The 21,756-nt window shown below is 41.8% G+C and overlaps 2 protein-coding genes and 1 long non-coding RNA gene across 4 annotated transcripts; 1 reads left to right on the top strand and 2 right to left on the bottom strand.

The window, feature by feature from the left end:
- Positions 1–76: 76 nt before the first annotated feature.
- On the bottom strand, positions 77–5,639 carry LOC136506201 (serine/threonine-protein kinase STY46-like). The gene is made up of 13 exons (XM_066501316.1): positions 5,510–5,639; positions 4,262–4,334; positions 3,848–3,958; positions 2,727–2,777; positions 2,445–2,581; positions 2,259–2,366; positions 2,061–2,134; positions 1,632–1,807; positions 1,335–1,430; positions 805–885; positions 667–717; positions 453–593; positions 77–340 (listed from the first exon to the last, which is right to left on the bottom strand). Exons 1-13 carry the CDS (start codon positions 5,575–5,577, stop codon positions 284–286), a joined length of 1,224 nt encoding a protein of 407 aa, XP_066357413.1. The 5' UTR covers positions 5,578–5,639; the 3' UTR covers positions 77–283.
- A 797-nt stretch (positions 5,640–6,436) lies between these two features.
- LOC136506100 (uncharacterized) lies at positions 6,437–6,884 on the top strand. The gene is made up of 2 exons (XR_010771398.1): positions 6,437–6,528; positions 6,624–6,884. It is a non-coding gene; the product is annotated as an uncharacterized lncRNA (long non-coding RNA).
- A 642-nt stretch (positions 6,885–7,526) lies between these two features.
- LOC136504538 (serine/threonine-protein kinase STY8-like) lies at positions 7,527–15,828 on the bottom strand. Of its 2 annotated transcripts, XM_066499473.1 has the most exons (15): positions 15,374–15,823; positions 14,377–14,491; positions 12,863–12,939; positions 11,613–11,685; positions 11,200–11,310; positions 10,079–10,129; positions 9,793–9,929; positions 9,597–9,704; positions 9,398–9,471; positions 8,968–9,143; positions 8,671–8,766; positions 8,138–8,218; positions 7,999–8,049; positions 7,785–7,925; positions 7,527–7,672 (listed from the first exon to the last, which is right to left on the bottom strand). In XM_066499473.1, the coding sequence occupies exons 1-15, from the start codon at positions 15,607–15,609 to the stop codon at positions 7,616–7,618; spliced, it is 1,584 nt and encodes a 527-aa protein (XP_066355570.1). In that variant the 5' UTR covers positions 15,610–15,823; the 3' UTR covers positions 7,527–7,615. The 2 variants fall into 2 exon arrangements, with proteins under 2 accessions (XP_066355570.1, XP_066355571.1); XM_066499474.1 differs by lacking the exons at positions 7,527–7,672; positions 7,785–7,925; positions 7,999–8,049 and having other exon boundaries at positions 8,200–8,335; positions 15,374–15,828.
- Between the last annotated feature and the right edge of the window lie 5,928 nt (positions 15,829–21,756).

The raw sequence follows: 21,756 nt of genomic DNA, 5'->3' as shown, positions 1-21,756 counted from the left end.
ATGGCAGCTACTGGGGCAATACATGAAAAACATCCACCCGCGTTGTGGCGGTAAATTCTCAGCCGTTGTCATAATAGGTAGCCCAAGCGCTCGAGCCAATTTCCTCTATGTAAGAACAATGAGGTGACCATAAAAAATAGGCCCCAAGAAGATTGTTCAAATGTATACAAAAGCAAAACCAACCAGGGAAAAAAATTGATATGCTACATTCATAATTAGCGACTTCAATCCTAAATATGGCAAATCACTGAATTGAGAAAAATGTCAGGTATGTGCATGGGGGTTAATCTTTTGTGTTCGAGTTATTTGATGGATCTTGGACCGTCTTTCCTGAAGTTCCCTGTCCAAAGGGCAGAGAATATTCCAGTGTTAATATGATAGTATAACTCTATAGAATATGGTTTGGTAGGGTTTCCTTCTCTAAGGCGTTAAATATGGGAGTTTGGAAATACCTGAACGTGTGCCAAAAGATCCTCTAGTTCGTCTAAAATGTCCGAGAAAGCTGGCCGGTTGGATGGATCTGCTTCCCAACATCTCTGCATTAAGTCCAATAGCTTTGGATGCGTCTTTTTTGGAAGTCCTGGGCGCAATCCCTGGTATGACAGTACATTTAGCGCATTTCACAGAGCATATTAGATGCTATAACACCTACTCTTTCTTACCCACCTGTCTCACACCTACAGCAGCTTGGAGAGGGGTCATGGTATCATATGGGATCTGGGAACACCAAAGATCGAAAATTGTCAAGATCCAGCAATTGCAATAATAACTAACCTATAACCATACAAAAAAGAGTAACAATACCTTAGACGTTATCAGCTCCCAGAGAACAATAGCAAAGCTGAACACATCTGCTTTGTTATCATAGGGTTGATGATTTATAACCTACGATGTGGCACCAAAGATTTATCAGAAAGGTATTTAATATTTTATCTCTCTTTACTAGTTACTATAAGTTGTAAATATACGATCTTTTCATAGATCCATTGTAATCTTGAAATCCTACAAAAATGGAAACAGAAACTTTAGTCACTGTCTCCATATCTGTTTACTTGTAAGCTTCACTGGGTATACCTTATATACCAAATTTGGGCAACCCTCTCAACAATTAATAGAACGATTCAAAAGGTTCTATCAGCAGCTTGCTCGTAAAACTACCAACATGGGTAAGGTCTAAGTTTCTATGTCAAAGTTTTAATATGCAATCACACACCGATATGAAAAGCTTCTATCAGCAGCTTGCTTCTGAAACTACCAATATTCATAAGGTCTGAGTTTCTATATCACGAAAATTTTGGTATACAATCACACTGTTCCAGCAAATAGAGCTGTACCTCAGGCGCCATCCATCTGTACGTTCCAGTTTCAGCTGTCATGATACCTCCTTGATCCTGGAACCGAGCTACACCAAAATCAGCCACTTTCACAACCTAGAGAAACAAACAAAATCATTGATCAGTTGGAGTAATATTTGTCAATTAACATTATTTGTACTGTATGACGCATGGCCTCAAGCTCTAATATAGACAATACACACAAATAAAGACAATAAATCCTTGATTTTACTACCGGTATTCTTTTCATCTCATTTTCTCTTACAAATGAAGTGTAAATAGCTAAATGGCACATACATGATCTTTGTCCATTAGAAGGTTGGCAGTCTTCAAGTCTCTATGGATGATACCCCTTTCATGCAAGTAGCACATCCCTCGGCATACATCAACGGCAAACTTCAACAGAGTCGTGAGGTTTAGAACATTATGCTGCTTGTGCACAAAGTCATACAGGCTTCCTCCAGACATGTATTCTGCAAGGTAATTAAAAAAAGGTTAAAAGAGTATTACAAGAGGAAAATGCTAAAACCTACAACATCTGTTAAGACGCAATGTTATAAAAACATTTTCAGCAGGTAACTAGCAATCCCAGAAGGCTGAACTTATAACAGGCCAGTACTATGAACAAGTAGGGCTTTGCATTGCACATATTCGGGTCAGATTTTCTGTACGACAAATAGTTCTTTGTAGTTTCTACTAGCCATCAGATGCTACCAAAAATCTCACCTGTAATTACGCAAAATTGTGGTGGTTTTGTGCATGCACCAATGAATCGCACAACATTTGCATGGTGAACTTCTCTGAAAAATGTGGAAGGTGAAGGCAAATCATACACCATTAAATTATTTCAACCAATTGCAAGTAGGATATAGGATATTCAACTACATCACAAAAGTCACAAGTGATCCCACAAATATTAGATACCTTAGTATATATACTTCTTGCGTAAACTCGTTCCAAACATTCTTATTCAAATGCTCAGCTCTTAGAACTTTAACAGCTACATCCTCACCAAGGTAAGTCCCATGATACCTTCAAATAAGCATAACACAATAAGAAAGCACTATTGAATACAGCAGCTAAGTCATCAGAAGTATAAACTGGACTCACAAGTCCCCACAAGAACCAGAAGCAATTATCCCTCCCATCTTCAGAAGTCGTTTGTCGATTTCCCATTCACCACCTTTAACTTGGAAGGGCAGTGTTCTTTCAGCTGCTGAGGAATGAGATGAACCAGACCATGAACCCTGCGTGAGAAGGCTCAAGACAAAGTTTTATTAGTTTTGGGTAATGGAACCCTACAAACCAAATCCTGCATAAACAAAAAGTAAAACAGAACTTGTCCGCCTAATACACAATCGTAATTTGTATCTGTATATGAACAGAAATTACCTCATTTCTTAAAATGGATGCTTCAAGTGCTTTGTGCAAACCATCAGTGTCCTGATAGTAAAATTGTGAGTTAGCATTACTGGAGGGGCAAGTAAAAAATATGGATACTTACTCCTGCCATTTTACAAAGTAAGTCTTATTACCCCTACCCGGGAGTCATTGTTTCCAAATAAATCCAGAGAAGAAAACAAGGCTGCAGTTAATGCTACTTTGCCACTCACTAACCCATTCTAACAGTGTGAAAGAGCATAGGTAAATGTAGTTAATAGGGGTACATGTGGTCATTTTCCATCAAACTTTCATTAGATGAGCCTTAGAGCCTCCCTGGGCCTGCTTACACAGTGGTTGACCACTAGGCTAGATTCATATATAACTAGAAAACAATCTCAGGTTCATTCAGAGTTCTTCAACCCCCCCCCCCCCCCCCCAAAAAAAAAAAAAAAAAAAAAGAGGAGGATTGATTCAGAGATTGATGATGAATCACGATATTTTCGCAAAGTTGTGCACACTCAATGCAAAACAACAAGACAATTGTGGTAATCTCTATCAAGTATGTTGGATGATTCCTTGACTCAATCCTAGTTCTGTTTATCTACAGAATACAAATGATGTGTGGACCATAAGATACCGATTAAGATGGTTAAGTGGAGCAGATTTCAGATTGAACCTCTTGCATCCCTACAGCTAACTGATCTTGTGCAACACAACTTAATATGGATGTTAAGTTGCTTCTATATGCATGTATTAAACAAGGTACTGCAGGCCTCAAAAAAGTTTCTACAAAATTTATAGGTAGGATATTAGGAAGGATTAGTGCTTCATGAAGAAATTGCAGACGTGTAAATGGGTTATTTCATGAGGCTTGTTGCTTCACATACATGTAACTGCACATGCTAGATAATTTACTAGCACCAGAATAAACTATACCAATTAAACGTGCATCGGTGAACATTGTTAAGGGTGCCCTCACTCAAGATGAATTTATTACTAGCAACTTGCATTGCTAAGAAAGACATCCTTTAATTCTCAAGCAAGTTGGGGGAAGGTTAAGTCTAAGAACAACCACAATGTATTGATCTCAACAATTCAACTAATGCCATGATAAAGGTCTAACATATTACCTCAATGGGCCAGCCATCAACTACAAAAACATCAAGAGAATAGCCATCATGGGTAGAGAAAACGTGTGCTTCTCTGATGTTCAATCCAATGTCAGATAGTAATGCAGACAGCTGGCAAGAAATGTTTAGTTAGATGCTGTACTGTGAATAAAAGGTCCAATTATGTGCAATGTAGCGTGTACAATCCAATACATGCTTGAATGCAGAAAAATATCCTTTAGCAAGATAGAAATCAACCAGGAGTGCTCAAATTAGACTTCAGGATATCAATTATTCAAAAATTAAAAAAACTCGAGCATGACAACATTAGTGGTAAAGCTTTGTATATGGATTAGAAAAATGCTATAACATCTTGATATCTTAAATATGTATCAAAACTTGAGGATAATTTAATAGGTACACAAAATTGCTGACCTGACTAAGGAGCTTTGGCTTGTCAATTGTGGAGAAAACGACCTCATGAATGTGAGTATACGGTGTGTCCTGCCTGTGAAATGTACAGTCAAGATTAATACATTGAAAAATAAAGTTTTGTGTGAAACATTTGTCTTGGGCATATCATAGTTATTCATGCAATTGCAAATGCATGAGTTTTTTTTTGTACAGAATTAGGAACTACTTGAGATGAATTTCTTCAGGCATACAGGAGAGAAGTATATCTATTCTGCATCTGCTTGTTTATCTGATGCACAGACTACAGAAGTGAATGTGTGCTTTTCTACAGAGGTCAACAAGTTTGATCTGTGTGACTCACTAACTCCAAGCTCCAACATACATTAGTATTCAAAGGGTTGCAGCCTTCACAATATTTAGAAGGAAGGTACAGGAAACGGGCAACTATGTCGTACAAAGGCAGGCCATTGCTCACCAGGCCAAGTTAAATGTTGTGCCAGGGTTTTTGAGTTGCACCTTTTCGGAAAGATTCTCTAATTAACTAAAAGCTCCTTTTTTGGTGCACAGACAAAAACAAAACTAAAAGGACTTTGATCCTCCATGAATCCAGGAACATCAACTTGGCTGCAATATCTGGACTCTTAAAATGAGAAAGGAAATTTTATTTGTACCTCCTAATATTGCATACACTCACTACTTTTTTTGTGCATTCTATACCACGTCTGCTGGTTTCATTTCACATGCACATATATTACCCCCCCCCCCCCCCCCCCCCCCAACCCACCCCGGTTCGAAATTATACTTTAATTTGGCTTTATCCTAAATCAAATTTCTCACTTTGACAAACTTTTTTAAAAAATATACATCTACGAGTTCAAATAAATGCACTATCAAAACAATGAAACATATTTGATGGAGAATCTAATTTGATGTTGTAAATGTTTATGCATTTTTCTAAAAAAACTTGGTCATTAGAGAAGTTTGACCTAGGACAAAGCCAAAGTGAACTATAATTTAGAACGGATAGAGTACTCTAATAATTGCGTCACAAGTACCCTAGGACATAAAGATATTCTAATATATATAACCACTCAACCAGCGTGTGCAAGAATCATAACTTTAGTGAAGAGTGAAGGTAATGCAAGACAAGTGTTTTAGTACAGACTACAAAAAGGCAATGAGCCACATGTTACTATGTTACTAGCAATCTAGCATTCCATTTGCGGATCCTCAAAATCTTTCGAAGTAGCACATGTCATAGGCATCTACCTTACAGAGAGATCGTCACCATCATCATCCCCTTCTTCAGATGCATCGGAGTCATATGCTGGATCCATATCTTCAATCTTTGATCAAAGTTTAGAGTCAATTTGACAACTCCAATTTCTATTGCGATACTAAAGATAAGCAAGCATTAATGCACGGGAAACATTTAGCCTTGATAAGAGATGAAAGAAAAGGTAAAATCGCAATCTAATAGACCTCTCTTCCGAATCACTAGAATACTAGACGAACTAAACATTAAAGCATGATATGAATTGCCTGTAAAGAATAAAGATCTTTTATTATCTAAACAAAAAGAATATAAATAACATAAACAGAAAAGTTGGTAGCAAGCTGCTGGGCTCAAGCTCAAGGTAGGTTTCAGGCCCTGTATTGTACTTGTACGAATGATGTATCAGTCAAAGCCAGTCACTCTCTCCCTTGTTCACATTTTGCAAGATGTTATTAAGTGTACTGTAAATACATATTAGCAGTTTAGCACCAACAAAACAAGAAAACAAACTCAATTACCTATTAACTATCTTTTAGTTGAACTCTCACATAATCATCCATAAAAGATACCCTAACAGAAATTTGGCAAGTGGAACTCTTTCTCCTCCTATGGCAACTACTGTTTCTCAATCCAACTTATCCTTCACTTAACAAATATAGAACAAACTATCAAAATCCAATTGTAGCACAAGAGCTGAGTTATAGTTCTTACAACCAAGCATGTATTCAAATGGCACTAAATGGCTGCTGCAGAGAGCACTGTGCCCGTTCACAGTGAGGAATATGGCAACTGATTACTGGCACTACCATTTTTTTTCAGATATGCCTATACAGCAATCAGGCGACTTGAAGCCTACCCTTTTTTTCCATTGGATCTAAAATGGGTGTCTAAGATCAAACCTCTCTAACTATCCTGTGCACAGAGATGCGTCAAGAGAGTCGAGAACGATGGAAGTGGTCAGAAACACTGCACTGGCCAATATTTCGACTACTGGTCATGCGTCGACAAGTGTGTAAGGTAGCACTTGCTGCGTTGAATAGTTATGAATTAACATTCTTCACTCTTGATCATCATAATCATCATTTGTGCATCAAATTTGTGTTACAGGTTGCACCAAAGCTCTTTGACAAACTGAAATGATGATGGAATGCGACTTTGAAGTGTGATCTCTTTGAGGAACCCAAATAGCTCCAATAAATCCATCCCCTGGCCTCTGGATTTTATTTGCTGATCCTGTAACAGCTAACCGGAAGCCGTTTGATTCATTTTGCTAAACTGTTTGAGTGGGGCATGGAAACAGTACTGCTTTGGCGGAGATTCTTTCAGTGCTTGTATTGAAAGTTTGAAATCATTATCTCATTTTTGGAATTTGTGCATGTGGCTTGGATTGGATCAAAAGTATCATTGGCTCACCTCCTTAACATGCATTCATTAGTATGTACACTATCAAAATAGCGCTCAACTTTATTTAATCCGTTTGATCTTTCACAAATCTACTAGACATAGGATTTTTGGATTACCCGCAAACAATCACTAAGGCAAGTTACTTGAACCCCTGTTGGACATGTCAAATGACGCTGCACGTTTGCTTGTTGCAAAAAAGGTCAGTAATTTCTGAAGTGGATGAAGGCACCCAAACCCTAGAGTTACGCACAGCAATACATTGCAGCAGCATCGCTTACAGTTTCTCACCAAAACTGGGAGGGAGTGGTGCTTCTACCACTAGAGTTGAACACACCAGTGTACATCTTCGGAAAGCAACCTAATGCGAATTGAGCATTGCGCCTTATTGGAATGGCAGATGATGCTAGACATGGCAGCTACTGGGGCAATACATGAAAAACATCCACCCACGTCGTGGCGGTAAATTCTCAGCCGTTGTCATAATAGGTAGCCCTAAGCGCTCGAGCCAATTTCCTCTATGTAAGAACAATGAGGTGACCATAAAAAATAGGCCCCAAGAAGATTGTTCAAATGTACACAAAAGCAAAACCAACCAGGGGAAAAAAATTGATATGCTACATTCATAATTAGCTGACTTGAATCCTAAATATGGCAAATCACTGAATTGAGAAAAATGTCAGGTATGTGCATGGGGGTTAATCTTTCGTGTTCGAGTTATTTGATGGATCTTGGACCGTCTTTCCTGAAGTTCCCTGTCCAAAGGGCAGAGAACATTCCAGTGTTAATATGATAGTATAACTCTATAGAATATGGTTTGGTGGGGTTTCCTTCTCTAAGGCGTTAAATATGGGAGTTTGGAAATACCTGAACGTGTGCCAAAAGATCCTCTAGTTCGTCTAAAATGTCTGAGAAAGCAGGCCGGTTGGATGGATCTGCTTCCCAACATCTCTGCATTAAGTCCAATAGCTTTGGATGCGTCTTTTTTGGAAGTCCTGGGCGCAATCCCTGGTATGACAGTACATTTAGCACATTTCACAGAGCATATAAGATGCTACAACACCTACTCTTTCTTACCCACCTGTCTCACACCTACAGCCGCTTGGAGAGGGGTCATGGTATCATATGGGATCTGGGAACACCAGAGATCGAAAATTGTCAAGATCCAGCAATTGCAACTAATAACTAACCTATAACCATACAAAAAAGAGTAACAATACCTTAGACGTTATCAGCTCCCAGAGAACAATAGCAAAGCTGAACACATCTGCTTTGTTATCATAGGGCTGATGATTTATAACCTACGATGTGGCACCAAAGATTTATCAGAAAGGTATTTAATATTTTATCTCTCTTTACTAGTTACTATAAGTTGTAAATATACGATCTTTTCATAGATCCATTGTAATCTTGAAATCCTACAAAAATGGAAACAGAAACTTTAGTCAGCTGTCTCCATATCTGTTTACTTGTAAGCTTCACTGGGTATACCTTATATACCAAATTTGGGCAACCCTCTCAACAATTAATAGAACGATTCAAAAGGTTCTATCAGCAGCTTGCTCGTAAACTACCAACATGGGTAAGGTCTAAGTTTCTATGTCAAAGTTTTAATATGCAATCACACACCTGATACTGAAAAGCTTCTATCAGCAGCTTGCTTCTGAAACTACCAACATTCATAAGGTCTGAGTTTCTATATCACGAAAATTTTAGTATACAATCACACTGTTCCAGCAAATAGAGCCTGTACCTCAGGCGCCATCCATCTGTACGTTCCAGTTTCAGCTGTCATGATACCTCCTTGATCCTGGAACCGAGCTACACCAAAATCAGCCACTTTCACAACCTAGAGAAACAAACAAAATCATTGATCAGTTGGAGTAATATTTGTCAATTAACATTATTTGTACTGTATGACACATGGCCTCAAGCTCTAATATAGACAATACACACAAATAAAGACAATAAATCCTTGATTTTACTACCGGTATTCTTTTCATCTCATTTTCTCTTACGAATGAAGTGTAAATAGCTAAATGGCACATACATGATCTTTGTCCATTAGAAGGTTGGCAGTCTTCAAGTCTCTATGGATGATACCCCTTTCATGCAAGTAGCACATCCCTCGGCATACATCAACGGCAAACTTCAACAGAGTCGTGAGGTTTAGAACATTATGCTGCTTGTGCACAAAGTCATACAGGCTTCCTCCAGACATGTATTCTGCAAGGTAATTAAAAAAAGGTTAAAAGAGTATTACAAGAGGAAAATGCTAAAACCTACAACATCTGTTAAGACGCAAGGTTATAAAAACTATTTTCAGCAGGTAACTAGCAATCCCAGAAGGCTGAACTTATAACAGGCCAGTACTATGAACAAGTAGGGCTTTGCATTGCACATATTCGGGTCAGATTTTCTGTACGACAAATAGTTCTTTGTAGTTTCTACTAGCCATCAGATGCTACCAAAAATCTCACCTGTAATTACGCAAAATTGTGGTGGTTTTGTGCATGCACCAATGAATCGCACAACATTTGCATGGTGAACTTCTCTGAAAAAGTGTGGAAGGTGAAGGCAAATCATACACCATTAAATTATTTCAACCAATTGCAAGTAGGATATAGGATATTCAACTACATCACAAAAGTCACAAGTGATCCCACAAATATTAGATACCTTAGTATATATACTTCTTGCGTAAACTCGTTCCAAACATTCTTATTCAAATGCTCAGCTCTTAGAACTTTAACAGCTACATCCTCACCAAGGTAAGTCCCATGATACCTTCAAATAAGCATAAAGCACTACTAATAAGCAGCTAAGCACTATTGAATACAGCAGCTAAGTCATCAGAAGTATAAACTGGACTCACAAGTCCCCACAAGAACCAGAAGCAATTATCCCTCCCATCTTCAGAAGTCGTTTGTCGATTTCCCATTCACCACCTTTAACTTGGAAGGGCAGTGTTCTTTCAGCTGCTGAGGAATGAGATGAACCAGACCATGAACCCTGCGTGAGAAGGCTCAAGACAAAGTTTTATTAGTTTTGGGTAATGGAACCCTACAAACCAAATCCTGCATAAACAAAAAGTAAAACAGAACTTGTCCTGCCTAATACACAATCGTAATTTGTATCTGTATATGAACAGTAGAAATTACCTCATTTCTTAAAATGGATGCTTCAAGTGCTTTGTGCAAACCATCAGTGTCCTGATAGTAAAATTGTGAGTTAGCATTACTGGAGGGGCAAGTAAAAAATATGGATACTTACTCCTGCCATTTTACAAAGTAAGTCTTATTACCCCTACCCGGGAGTCATTGTTTCCAAATAAATCCAGAGAAGAAAACAAGGCTGCAGTTAATGCTACTTTGCCACTCACTAACCCATTCTAACAGTGTGAAAGAGCATAGGTAAATGTAGTTAATAGGGGTACATGTGGTCATTTTCCATCAAACTTTCATTAGATGAGCCTTAGAGCCTCCCTGGGCCTGCTTACACAGTGGTTGACCACTAGGCTAGATTCATATATAACTAGAAAACAATCTCAGGTTCATTCAGAGTTCTTCAACCCCCCCCCCCCCCCCCAAAAAAAAAAAAAAAAAAAAGAGGAGGATTGATTCAGAGATTGATGATGAATCACGATATTTTCGCAAAGTTGTGCACACTCAATGCAAAACAACAAGACAATTGTGGTAATCTCTATCAAGTATGTTGGATGATTCCTTGACTCAATCCTAGTTCTGTTTATCTACAGAATACAAATGATGTGTGGACCATAAGATACCGATTAAGATGGTTAAGTGGAGCAGATTTCAGATTGAACCTCTTGCATCCCTACAGCTAACTGATCTTGTGCAACACAACTTAATATGGATGTTAAGTTGCTTCTATATGCATGTATTAAACAAGGTACTGCAGGCCTCAAAAAAGTTTCTACAAAATTTATAGGTAGGATATTAGGAAGGATTAGTGCTTCATGAAGAAATTGCAGACGTGTAAATGGGTTATTTCATGAGGCTTGTTGCTTCACATACATGTAACTGCACATGCTAGATAATTTACTAGCACCAGAATAAACTATACCAATTAAACGTGCATCGGTGAACATTGTTAAGGGTGCCCTCACTCAAGATGAATTTATTACTGGCAACTTGCATTGCTAAGAAAGACAAATCCTTTAATTCTCAAGCAAGTTGGGGGAAGGTTAAGTCTAAGAACAACCACAATGTATTGATCTCAACAATTCAACTAATGCCATGATAAAGGTCTAACATATTACCTCAATGGGCCAGCCATCAACTACAAAAACATCAAGAGAATAGCCATCATGGGTAGAGAAAACGTGTGCTTCTCTGATGTTCAATCCAATGTCAGATAGTAATGCAGACAGCTGGCAAGAAATGTTTAGTTAGATGCTGTACTGTGAATAAAAGGTCCAATTATGTGCAATGTAGCGTGTACAATCCAATACATGCTTGAATGCAGAAAAATATCCTTTAGCAAGATAGAAATCAACCAGGAGTGCTCAAATTAGACTTCAGGATATCAATTATTCAAAATTAAAAAAACTCGAGCATGACAACATTAGTGGTAAAGCTTTGTATATGGATTAGAAAAATGCTATAACATCTTGATATCTTAAATATGTATCAAAACTTGAGGATAATTTAATAGGTACACAAAATTGCTGACCTGACTAAGGAGCTTTGGCTTGTCAATTGTGGAGAAAACGACCTCATGAATGTGAGTATACGGTGTGTCCTGCCTGTGAAATGTACAGTCAAGATTAATACATTGAAAAATAAAGTTTTGTGTGAAACATTTGTCTTGGGCATATCATAGTTATTCATGCAATTGCAAATGCATGAGTTTTTTTTTGTACAGAATTAGGAACTACTTGAGATGAATTTCTTCAGGCATACAGGAGAGAAGTATATCTATTCTGCATCTGCTTGTTTATCTGATGCACAGACTACAGAAGTGAATGTGTGCTTTTCTACAGAGGTCAACAAGTTTGATCTGTGTGACTCACTAACTCCAAGCTCCAACATACATTAGTATTCAAAGGGTTGCAGCCTTCACAATATTTAGAAGGAAGGTACAGGAAACGGGCAACTATGTCGTACAAAGGCAGGCCATTGCTCACCAGGCCAAGTTAAATGTTGTGCCAGGGTTTTTGAGTTGCACCTTTTCGGAAAGATTCTCTAATTAACTAAAAGCTCCTTTTTTGGTGCACAGACAAAAACAAAACTAAAAGGACTTTGATCCTCCATGAATCCAGGAACATCAACTTGGCTGCAATATCTGGACTCTTAAAATGAGAAAGGAAATTTTATTTGTACCTCCTAATATTGCATACACTCACTACTTTTTTGTGCATTCTATACCACGTCTGCTGGTTTCATTTCACATGCACATATATTACCCCCCCCCCCCCCCCCCCCCCCCCCCAACCCACCCCGGTTCGAAATTATACTTTAATTTGGCTTTATCCTAAATCAAATTTCTCACTTTGACAAACTTTTTTAAAAATATACATCTACGAGTTCAAATAAATGCACTATCAAAACAATGAAACATATTTGATGGAGAATCTAATTTGATGTTGTAAATGTTTATGCATTTTTCTAAAAAAACTTGGTCATTAGAGAAGTTTGACCTAGGACAAAGCCAAAGTGAACTATAATTTAGAACGGATAGAGTACTCTAATAATTGCGTCACAAGTACCCTAGGACATAAAGATATTCTAATATATATAACCACTCAACCAGCGTGTGCAAGAATCATAACTTTAGTGAAGAGTGAAGGTAATGCAAGACAAGTGTTTTAGTACAGACTACAAAAAGGCAATGAGCCACATGTTACTATGTTACTAGCAATCTAGCATTCCATTTGCGGATCCTCAAAATCTTTCGAAGTAGCACATGTCATAGGCATCTACCTTACAGAGAGATCGTCACCATCATCATCCCCTTCTTCAGATGCATCGGAGTCATATGCTGGATCCATATCTTCAATCTTTGATCAAAGTTTAGAGTCAATTTGACAACTCCAATTTCTATTGCGATACTAAAGATAAGCAAGCATTAATGCACGGGAAACATTTAGCCTTGATAAGAGATGAAAGAAAAGGTAAAATCGCAATCTAATAGACCTCTCTTCCGAATCACTAGAATACTAGACGAACTAAACATTAAAGCATGATATGAATTGCCTGTAAAGAATAAAGATCTTTTATTATCTAAACAAAAAGAATATAAATAACATAAACAGAAAAGTTGGTAGCAAGCTGCTGGGCTCAAGCTCAAGGTAGGTTTCAGGCCCTGTATTGTACTTGTACGAATGATGTATCAGTCAAAGCCAGTCACTCTCTCCCTTGTTCACATTTTGCAAGATGTTATTAAGTGTACTGTAAATACATATTAGCAGTTTAGCACCAACAAAACAAGAAAACAAACTCAATTACCTATTAACTATCTTTTAGTTGAACTCTCACATAATCATCCATAAAAGATACCCTAACAGAAATTTGGCAAGTGGAACTCTTTCTCCTCCTATGGCAACTACTGTTTCTCAATCCAACTTATCCTTCACTTAACAAATATAGAACAAACTATCAAAATCCAATTGTAGCACAAGAGCTGAGTTATAGTTCTTACAACCAAGCATGTATTCAAATGGCACTAAATGGCTGCTGCAGAGAGCACTGTGCCCGTTCACAGTGAGGAATATGGCAACTGATTACTGGCACTACCATTTTTTTTCAGATATGCCTATACAGCAATCAGGCGACTTGAAGCCTACCCTTTTTTTCCATTGGATCTAAAATGGGTGTCTAAGATCAAACCTCTCTCCCTTATCTCCTTCCTATTCCTATCCCAGCTCGCTATCACTACCACAAGCGCCGCCCCCCCCCCCCCCCCCCCCCCCCCCCCCCCCCCACCCCAGCGCCTTCTACAGGAAATCCGACCAAGCTCATCCACCAAACAGGCTTCCTGCCTGCCTCTCCACTGAGACCATCTCTAAATAATTGAAGGTTGATGCACCACCTCCTCCACACCAACCGCCATCCTCCACCACGGCAAGCGGCACCCCCGCTGGTCGTCGCCTTGCTATACTGTCCAGCTCTAGGCGAGAAGCTCCCCGCAGTCCCTTAAGCTCGGAGGCCACAGGTAAGGTACAAACCCCCAGCCCCTGAACCCTAACCTCAAAGGGGCTGAGGAAGACGCCGTTGTGGCATTCATTGATTGGATGAAAAAAAAAAACGAGTGAGGGGAGGCTTCAAATCACTTGAGTGAGGTTTACCTTTCCTGTTCTTTTTCCAAACTAAACTTCGGTAACAATAAAATAAATTGAAACCACTAGCCACTAAAAGTAGCTACTGCAATCATATAGCACATATTAGTTTATTGCAGAACTTTACAAACTCTAAACCAACATATTGAAGAGCTTTACCCTCAAGAAACGGACATAGAATGCAGGGCGCCTATCAGGATCCTTGGCTTCCGCCAACACGTTCTGGTGGACCAAGACATCGGCTGCTTTGTCAACATTGATATCCAGCTGATAGCTACGGTATGAGAAAACAAAAGAAAAACCAATGTTAGCTTCATGATTATACAAGTAAGACAACGGAAGAATTAATTAACTGTCCTATAGGAATTCTAATACCAAAACAGAGACTGCAGCTACCAGCTTCCTTCAAATATCATAAAAGTGAACTACTCCACACACGGAGCAGAGGCAAACTACAAGACTAAGGGATAAGACTCTGACTATGTGCTCAATACAAGATAACTACAAGACTAAGGGCTAGTATGCAATTGTTACGCCACACTGCGCTCTGGTACATATTTGTTTGTAAGAATATTCGCTAACTTGAGAATTTTGCTGCTATCGGTCTAAAAGAGACGCTTCGGAATTTACTTTTTATATAGGTATAAGACAATAACTCAGAACGAGGATGAAACTTGAAAGCTTTCCTTTTTTCCAGACGGGTGTGAGCCAGCAGATGATTCTAAGAAACCCTGTTCACTCCATTTACTTCTAAATTTAGCTTAATCACAGAGCACACCAGATCAAAATCGAGCCAGACATGGCTGCTAGAAACCGTTCCAACATCACAGTAGTGTAGAATTGTAAATCCATCGAGTCCTGAAGCAAACAGTACCGAGTCAACTCCGATTCCATCGCCGAGTCAAACAACGGTCTCTTAGCACATCAAGCACGGAAGCACCAGTTGGTCAAACATAAACATGCTACAAAAATTCACCCTTAAACGAAGCTCACCACCAAACTTCGCGATTCCCACACCCAAAAGCTCAAAGCCGAAACAAGCACGCTACCCTCCTTGACCGAAACAATGACTTCCACAACCGGAGGGGGCTCTAAAGTCTAAACCACGGGAGGCAAGCCTAAGATGCGGCAGGCGAGTGTGGTAATGGATCAGCACCTGTGCGGGAGACGCCCGAAATGGGCGGCGAGCCTGTCGCGGAAGTCGGGGTCGGACGCCTCCGCGTGGCCGTCGGCGACGAGGCGCTCGAGCACCTGAGCGCAGATGTCGCGGGCGCCTCCGCCACTCCCGCCTCCGGAGCTGGCGGGCGCTGGTGGGGCAGCGTACTCGCGCGGCGGGGACGAGCTCTCCCCGACGCCCTCCTCGACGGGCCCACCCTGCTCCGCCGCCACCATCCCCCGCCCTGCTCCGCCTCCCCCCACGCCGCGCCGCACCGCGCGTCACCTGCCCCGCATCGCCGCCCCTCGCGCCTCCTTAGCTTCGCCTCGCCCACCCGCCAGCTCGCTCGCTCGCTCGCTCCAGTCGCGTGTTCTAGAAGCTTCGCGCCGGGCGCTGGGCGCTCTTCTGGGCAGCAGTCGAAGGCGAGAAGGATAGGAGTGTTCGGCTGGCGTCATCAGCCGCTCGCTGGCTTATAAGCAGGGTACGGTATTTTTGTGTTTCGAAAAAATTAGGCATACAAATCAGCACTCGCGGCTTTACAGTCAACCTGATCAAGCCAGAAGAGAGTGGAGCTTTTAACGAGCGAGGTATGATGAAGAGAATAGAGGGTCGTCATTATAAAAGTTCATAATTATTTTTAAGTTATTAAAAAATTTGAGTGGTTACATGTGCTATTGCTCAAAAAAATTTTACCCTCTCATTCCGTCCGTCCTTCGTCGGCTTTTTACCGTTTGACAGTTCTGATGTGTGGGTCTATAGGGTGGGCCAACGACATGCTGAGGGTGAGGTGGCCATGCACGGAGAGGCTGCCGGCGTGCTTGGAAGCCACGCAATGGACATTAGTGGCACTAGAGGAACGACGAACTTTTGTATGGCTTTTAGAACTAAGGGTATTTTAGACTTTTTTCACGGTAGTTTAACACCTTTAGAGATAAAAAGTGGACGGAATGGCATTGAGGATAAAAAAGTTCCGACCAGTGACATCTGTGACCTTATAAATTTTTTAATAACTTATATGTAATTATAAACTTTTATAATGACACACAGATAAAAGCAAGAGAATATGAGGCTGTTCTAGGGGCAAACACGTCTTTTCACATGGGAGCTCGGGGACGAGAATGTGTCGGGCCAAGGGGGCCTCGATGCGAAAATGGGGTCTGCCTGTGCGCAGTGGGCGTCGTCCTCGCCGTTGGGAGCCCGTGTGGGGCCCTGGTGTCAGTGAGAGGAAAACGGTGGACGTGGTGTACGGAGGGCACTAGTTGCGCGGACAGGGATGTGGGTTTTCTGCAGGGGATGCTGCTACGTGCACGCCACGAAGTTGTCTTTGAAGGTTTTCTGGTGGGCCCGCGCTTCTTTTAGTAGCAATGATGATTCATGGCGTGAAATGGGCTAAGAACAGCGATTGGAAGGGATCATTAAGTAGTGCCGCCACTCTAATGGTACTAGGGTTATATATTTATTTAGTGTCAAGTTGATCAAGCCACAATAGTTCTAATCTCCAAGAACGCTGGGTCTTGGTTGTTGAGTCGTTGTCATAGCTTGCTTATCTTAAGTTTATATATAACCAAGGGATTTGCACATACATGTTCGCTTCTACTTAAAGCCAGCATTGTTCGTCTAAACGGTCGTTTAGCTCGTTTACACTACCGTTTAAACGCTACACGGTGGTACACCATTTTTATTTAATTGGTTGTTTTAACCGTTTAAACGGCCGTTTTTTCCGTTTAAACACCTGTTTTGCCCGAATAATAGGTTAAACGGTAGGTGAACGACTATTTACCATTTAGCATTTAGGATAACACAGAAAGCCAGCCACATCGGCAGTAGATACACTATATATCACATAGCTCACGAACAACGGCAGCCGCGGAAACTAACAGGTTGATTAATCTTACCACGACACCAAAGCAAAAATACGAAGTCTTCCCAGCATGACATAACCAAAAATTCATTGTAACTGTCAAGCAAATAAACGAGATTTCCAAGTTAGTAGATATGAATTGGTCATGAGACTTTTTGCCACTAACGCTTAATTTAGATGTCATACTATGTCATCAGCGTGCAGATTGCTAACCAATTATCCTAAAACATCCTGGGGGGGGGGGGGGCTCCACCCATGGGCACCCCAAGGGGCTCATCCGTCGCCCCGACCACACCTTGCTGGGGAGAAAGCATCTCGCACAGGCGAAATGATGGGCGACAAGGGAATGAGCAGTCTTGGCCTGTCGGCGCACCCAGCATTTCGCTATAGCGAAATGGCGAGTACGATACGACGTGAGGCAAGAGCCGCAGGGTCCTCGTCTTGTCCGGGCGAAATGGGGGCGGCGGGCGCCCGGTATCACGGTAATCATGCCTTGTTTCCTTTTTCATCATGCCGGAATGGCGGGTCCAGCGGTGAGGGCCCGCCTGGCGCAGCCCTTTTCGCTATGGCGAAAGGAGCAACTCGACTTGGGTTTGCGCGGCCTTGGGCTTGGAGTCAGCTGAACTATTCGCTTGGGCGAATAGTCGCTAACAATTTGTTCAGTCATCGTTGTATGTCTTGCCGCCGAAGGGTCAACCGGCCTCATTTGGTCGACATCCCTGTCCACCTAGGGCCTGCTCGGTCGGCTCTAGAGGCAACAAGAGGCGGAGCCGATCGTTCCTCACCTGGCCGGCGTCATCCGAGGCAGGCGGTGACTCCAAATAGCGAAAATGCCCTCGGCGGCAGGGAATATTCCCTAGATGTGTAGCAGTTGTAAGGGCATTATTATCCCGCAAAAAGCCTACGAGCATGTATAAATAGCCCCCAAGTGGGTAATGTAAAGAGGAGGGCATAAGTTGAATGAAACTACCATATCTTTCCACTCATGTCTCACTTTTCGCCCTATCCTGCCTCTGGTGCTCGCTCGTGCGGCAACCAGGTGTTCGAAGGCTTGGGCCACGAACAACATTGGCGCCCACCGTGGTTGTTGCTTGAGCTTATCATGCCACCAAAGCACAAAGCACCGAAACCACCAGCGGACAAGGTGGAAGCATCCAAGGCGGCAACTTTCGTAGCCGCGCGAGATGGCACGGCAACGACGGAATCACCAGTCGCCCAGGTGGTACAGGACAACACGGTGCCTCCTCTCGAGCAAGAGGAAACGCCCGAAGGAGTGGTTTAGGAAGTCCAGGTCAATCAAGACGGAAACGAAGCATCGGAAGAAGATGAAGACGGTGAAATCACCGAACAGTCAAAAGATCTGAAGAAGTTAGACCAGTATCAACAAGATATCCTCATGCTATAGCACGAAAAAGGAGCAGCTACTGAGGCAGGCCGCAGCATGAAACAGAGCAGAGCAAACACAACGAGTAATCAGGCTAGCAGAGATCGAGAGAGAAAGGCTGATACACGAAATCCAAGATTTGCATGGAGCAGTAGCTGGCGGTGGTGCCGGTCGAGGTAGAAACATAATACCAGACACTATCATGTTAGATGAAGATGAAGAAGCATTCAACGCCACCTCGCCTTTGTCGAAGGAACTTCAGTTGCACCATGGCCTCTGGGCTACAAGCCATGTATCCCAGTTTTCGACGGAAAGACAAACCCAAGAAAATTCATCACATGTTATGAAACCGTCGTCGCCTCAGCAGGAGGAGACGCGCAGACTCTCACCAAGTCCCTAATCATGGCACTCGAAGATATCGCCCATGATTGGTACACATCATTGAAGCCCCTTTCTATCCATTCGTGGAGCCAGGTCAAAGCGAAACTCTTATCCGCTTTCTAGGGATATCACCTAGGAAAGAAAACTACAAGGGACCCGCTAAACTGCATACAGCGAGATGACGAGTCCCTGTCCGATTACTTAGAGAGACTCATCCAAATCAAAGCACAAGCACTTAATACACTAGAGGAAACATTGATAGCAGTCGCAGTCGAAGGATTGGCCATTGGCCATTGCGCCGCACATTTCGCCAGAAACTACCACACATCCGTCAAAGAATTGTTTGAGGTAATGAGGCAGTACGCCAGGTCAGACGATGACCTAAAAAAGCAAAAAGCAACACGTAACTTGTGGAGGCAAGAAGGCAGAGCCCCTAGACTACCACCAACCCTAGGGCAACAAAACATGAGACCATTTCATACAATTAATAGCCTACAAGAACATCCAGAACATAACTTAGCAGATTAAGGTTTCCATGGTCTGCCGCCAGACCAGCAGTATAGAATTTTTTATCAGGTTCCGCATGGCGGGCGAGGGGGTCAAGGACCCCATGGCGAACGCAAAGGCAGAGGAAGGGGAAGAAGCCAAAGGATACCCTATTGTGCCATGTGTGGCAAAAACGGTGGTCACTTCACAAAAGATTGCAAATATAACAAAATGGCTAGAGAGCTCAAATAGAAAGACGAGGCCACCAAAGGCAGCGAGACGTCCAACCATGTGTTCCACAACACTAATTATGAAATGGTAAACAACTAGGGCTACACCAACCCCTACATGGCCATGAGAAGCAATGCCCCATAGTACCCTGGCTTTTTGCATGGATATACCCAGCACCCGTACATTTGGCAACAATCGGTGTTCCCGGTGTATCACCATTTCACACAACATCCAGGGCATTCAACAACCCTATCCTCACTAGTCCAGCAAGAGCAGCAACAATCAAGCCAACCTCAGGCCACAAAACACAAAAGTGCCCAAGAGCATCAGGCTGTAAACAACATTCTACGATCCCAAGGTCACATATTTGTGATTACCGGTGGATCAAACCAAGAACATGAAAACAAGAGAGCCAGAAGGGATTACGAAAGAAGAGTACATACCATCTCGCCAAGGGTACCGCTCAACAGACTAGCTTGGTCCATGGTACCAATCACCTTCGACGAAAGCGACTTCCAAGTGTGAGATTTTCCACACATAGATGCTTTTGTAGCAACAGCAAACATAGTTGGATTCATAGTACACAACATCCTCATAGACAATGGGAGCTCCGTCGACATTCTTTTCATCAAACCTTTCGAGCAGATGAACCTCGACAGGAGAACATTGGAACTAGCTGGGAATTCATTGTTCGGTTTCAATGGGAAAAGATAGACGCCTTAGGGAAAAAAGTAATCCCAGTCTCTTTCGTAGAAGGCCAGAAGGTCTGCACAAAGACGATAACCTTCAACATAGTCAACATGGATTACCCATACACCGCCATCTTCAGTAGGGGAGTCCTAAACAAGTTCAAAATGGTGATAAAACAAAGCTACTTGTGCATGAAGATGCCATCACTGTTTGAGATAATTACAGTGCACGGAGATAAGGCCGCGTCAAGGTGAATAGAAGGCAAACTGATCCCTGGTTATAGCCTCATAAACAAAGTAGCGAAGAAGCCGCTTAACGAAGAAGCAGATAGCAAAGAAGCAGCAGAGCCAAGGGCAGAGACAGCCGAAGACACCTTAAAAACACCCTTGTCTGCTCTAGTACCCGAAAAGTGCGTACACATAGGCTCTGACCTCACAAAAGATGAAAGGAACAATATAGTGACTTTTGTTCATGAGAACCAGGATGTATTCGCCTGGTCTGCAAATGACTTGTAGGGTGTCAGTCGCGAACTGGCGCAGCATAACTTGAACGTCGCGAAAGGAGCAAAACCCCAGAAATAGAAATTGAGGAAAATGTCCACATAAAGAGTAGAAGTGGCAAAAGCCAAAGTACAAAGGCTACTCGATGCCGGTGTCATCAGACCGGTGCAGTACCTAGAATGGTTAGCTAATGTTGTAATGGTCAGAAAGAAGAACAGAAAATGGTGAATGTGTGTAGTTTTCACTGATCTAAACATGTGTTGCCCAAAAGATCCATATTCGCTCCCAAGAATTGACAAATTGGTCGACATTGCCGCTGGGTGCGAAGTAATGAGTCTATTAGATTGCTTTTTGGGGTATCACCAAATATGGTTGAACACGGATGATGAAGAGAAAACTAGTTTCATCACTCCAGGAGGAACTTACTGTTACCAGCGAATGCCCGAGGGACTACAAAATGCAGGCCCCACCTTTTTCTGGGTGATTACATTGTCATCAAGAGCGAGAAGAAGGAGACTCATATTTAGGACCTCCAAGAAACATTTAAGAACCTGAGAAAGAGTGGCCTCAAGTTGAACCTAGACAAATGTATATTCGGCATCAAGAAAGGCAAGCTGCTCGGTTGTTTAGTGTCAGCGAGAGGCATCAAAGCAAATCCTGAAAAATAGCAATGATAGTAAATATGAAGCCTCCCATAAGCAAAAAAAACAGGTGCATAAGCTAACTGGTAGGCTAGCAGCTCTAAACAGGTTCATCGTGAGGTCAGCCAAAAAGGGTTTACCCTTTTTTAGAACACTTTGAAGCTCAGATCATTTCGAATGGGCCCCGAGCAGCAGCAAGCTTTTGATGA

This window comes from Miscanthus floridulus, chromosome 14 (genome assembly GCF_019320115.1).
Source record: "Miscanthus floridulus cultivar M001 chromosome 14, ASM1932011v1, whole genome shotgun sequence".
Taxonomy (NCBI): Eukaryota; Viridiplantae; Streptophyta; class Magnoliopsida; order Poales; family Poaceae; genus Miscanthus; species Miscanthus floridulus.
The sequence above is the reverse complement of the archived record's forward strand: the minus strand, read 5'-3'. Positions and strand labels throughout refer to the sequence as shown.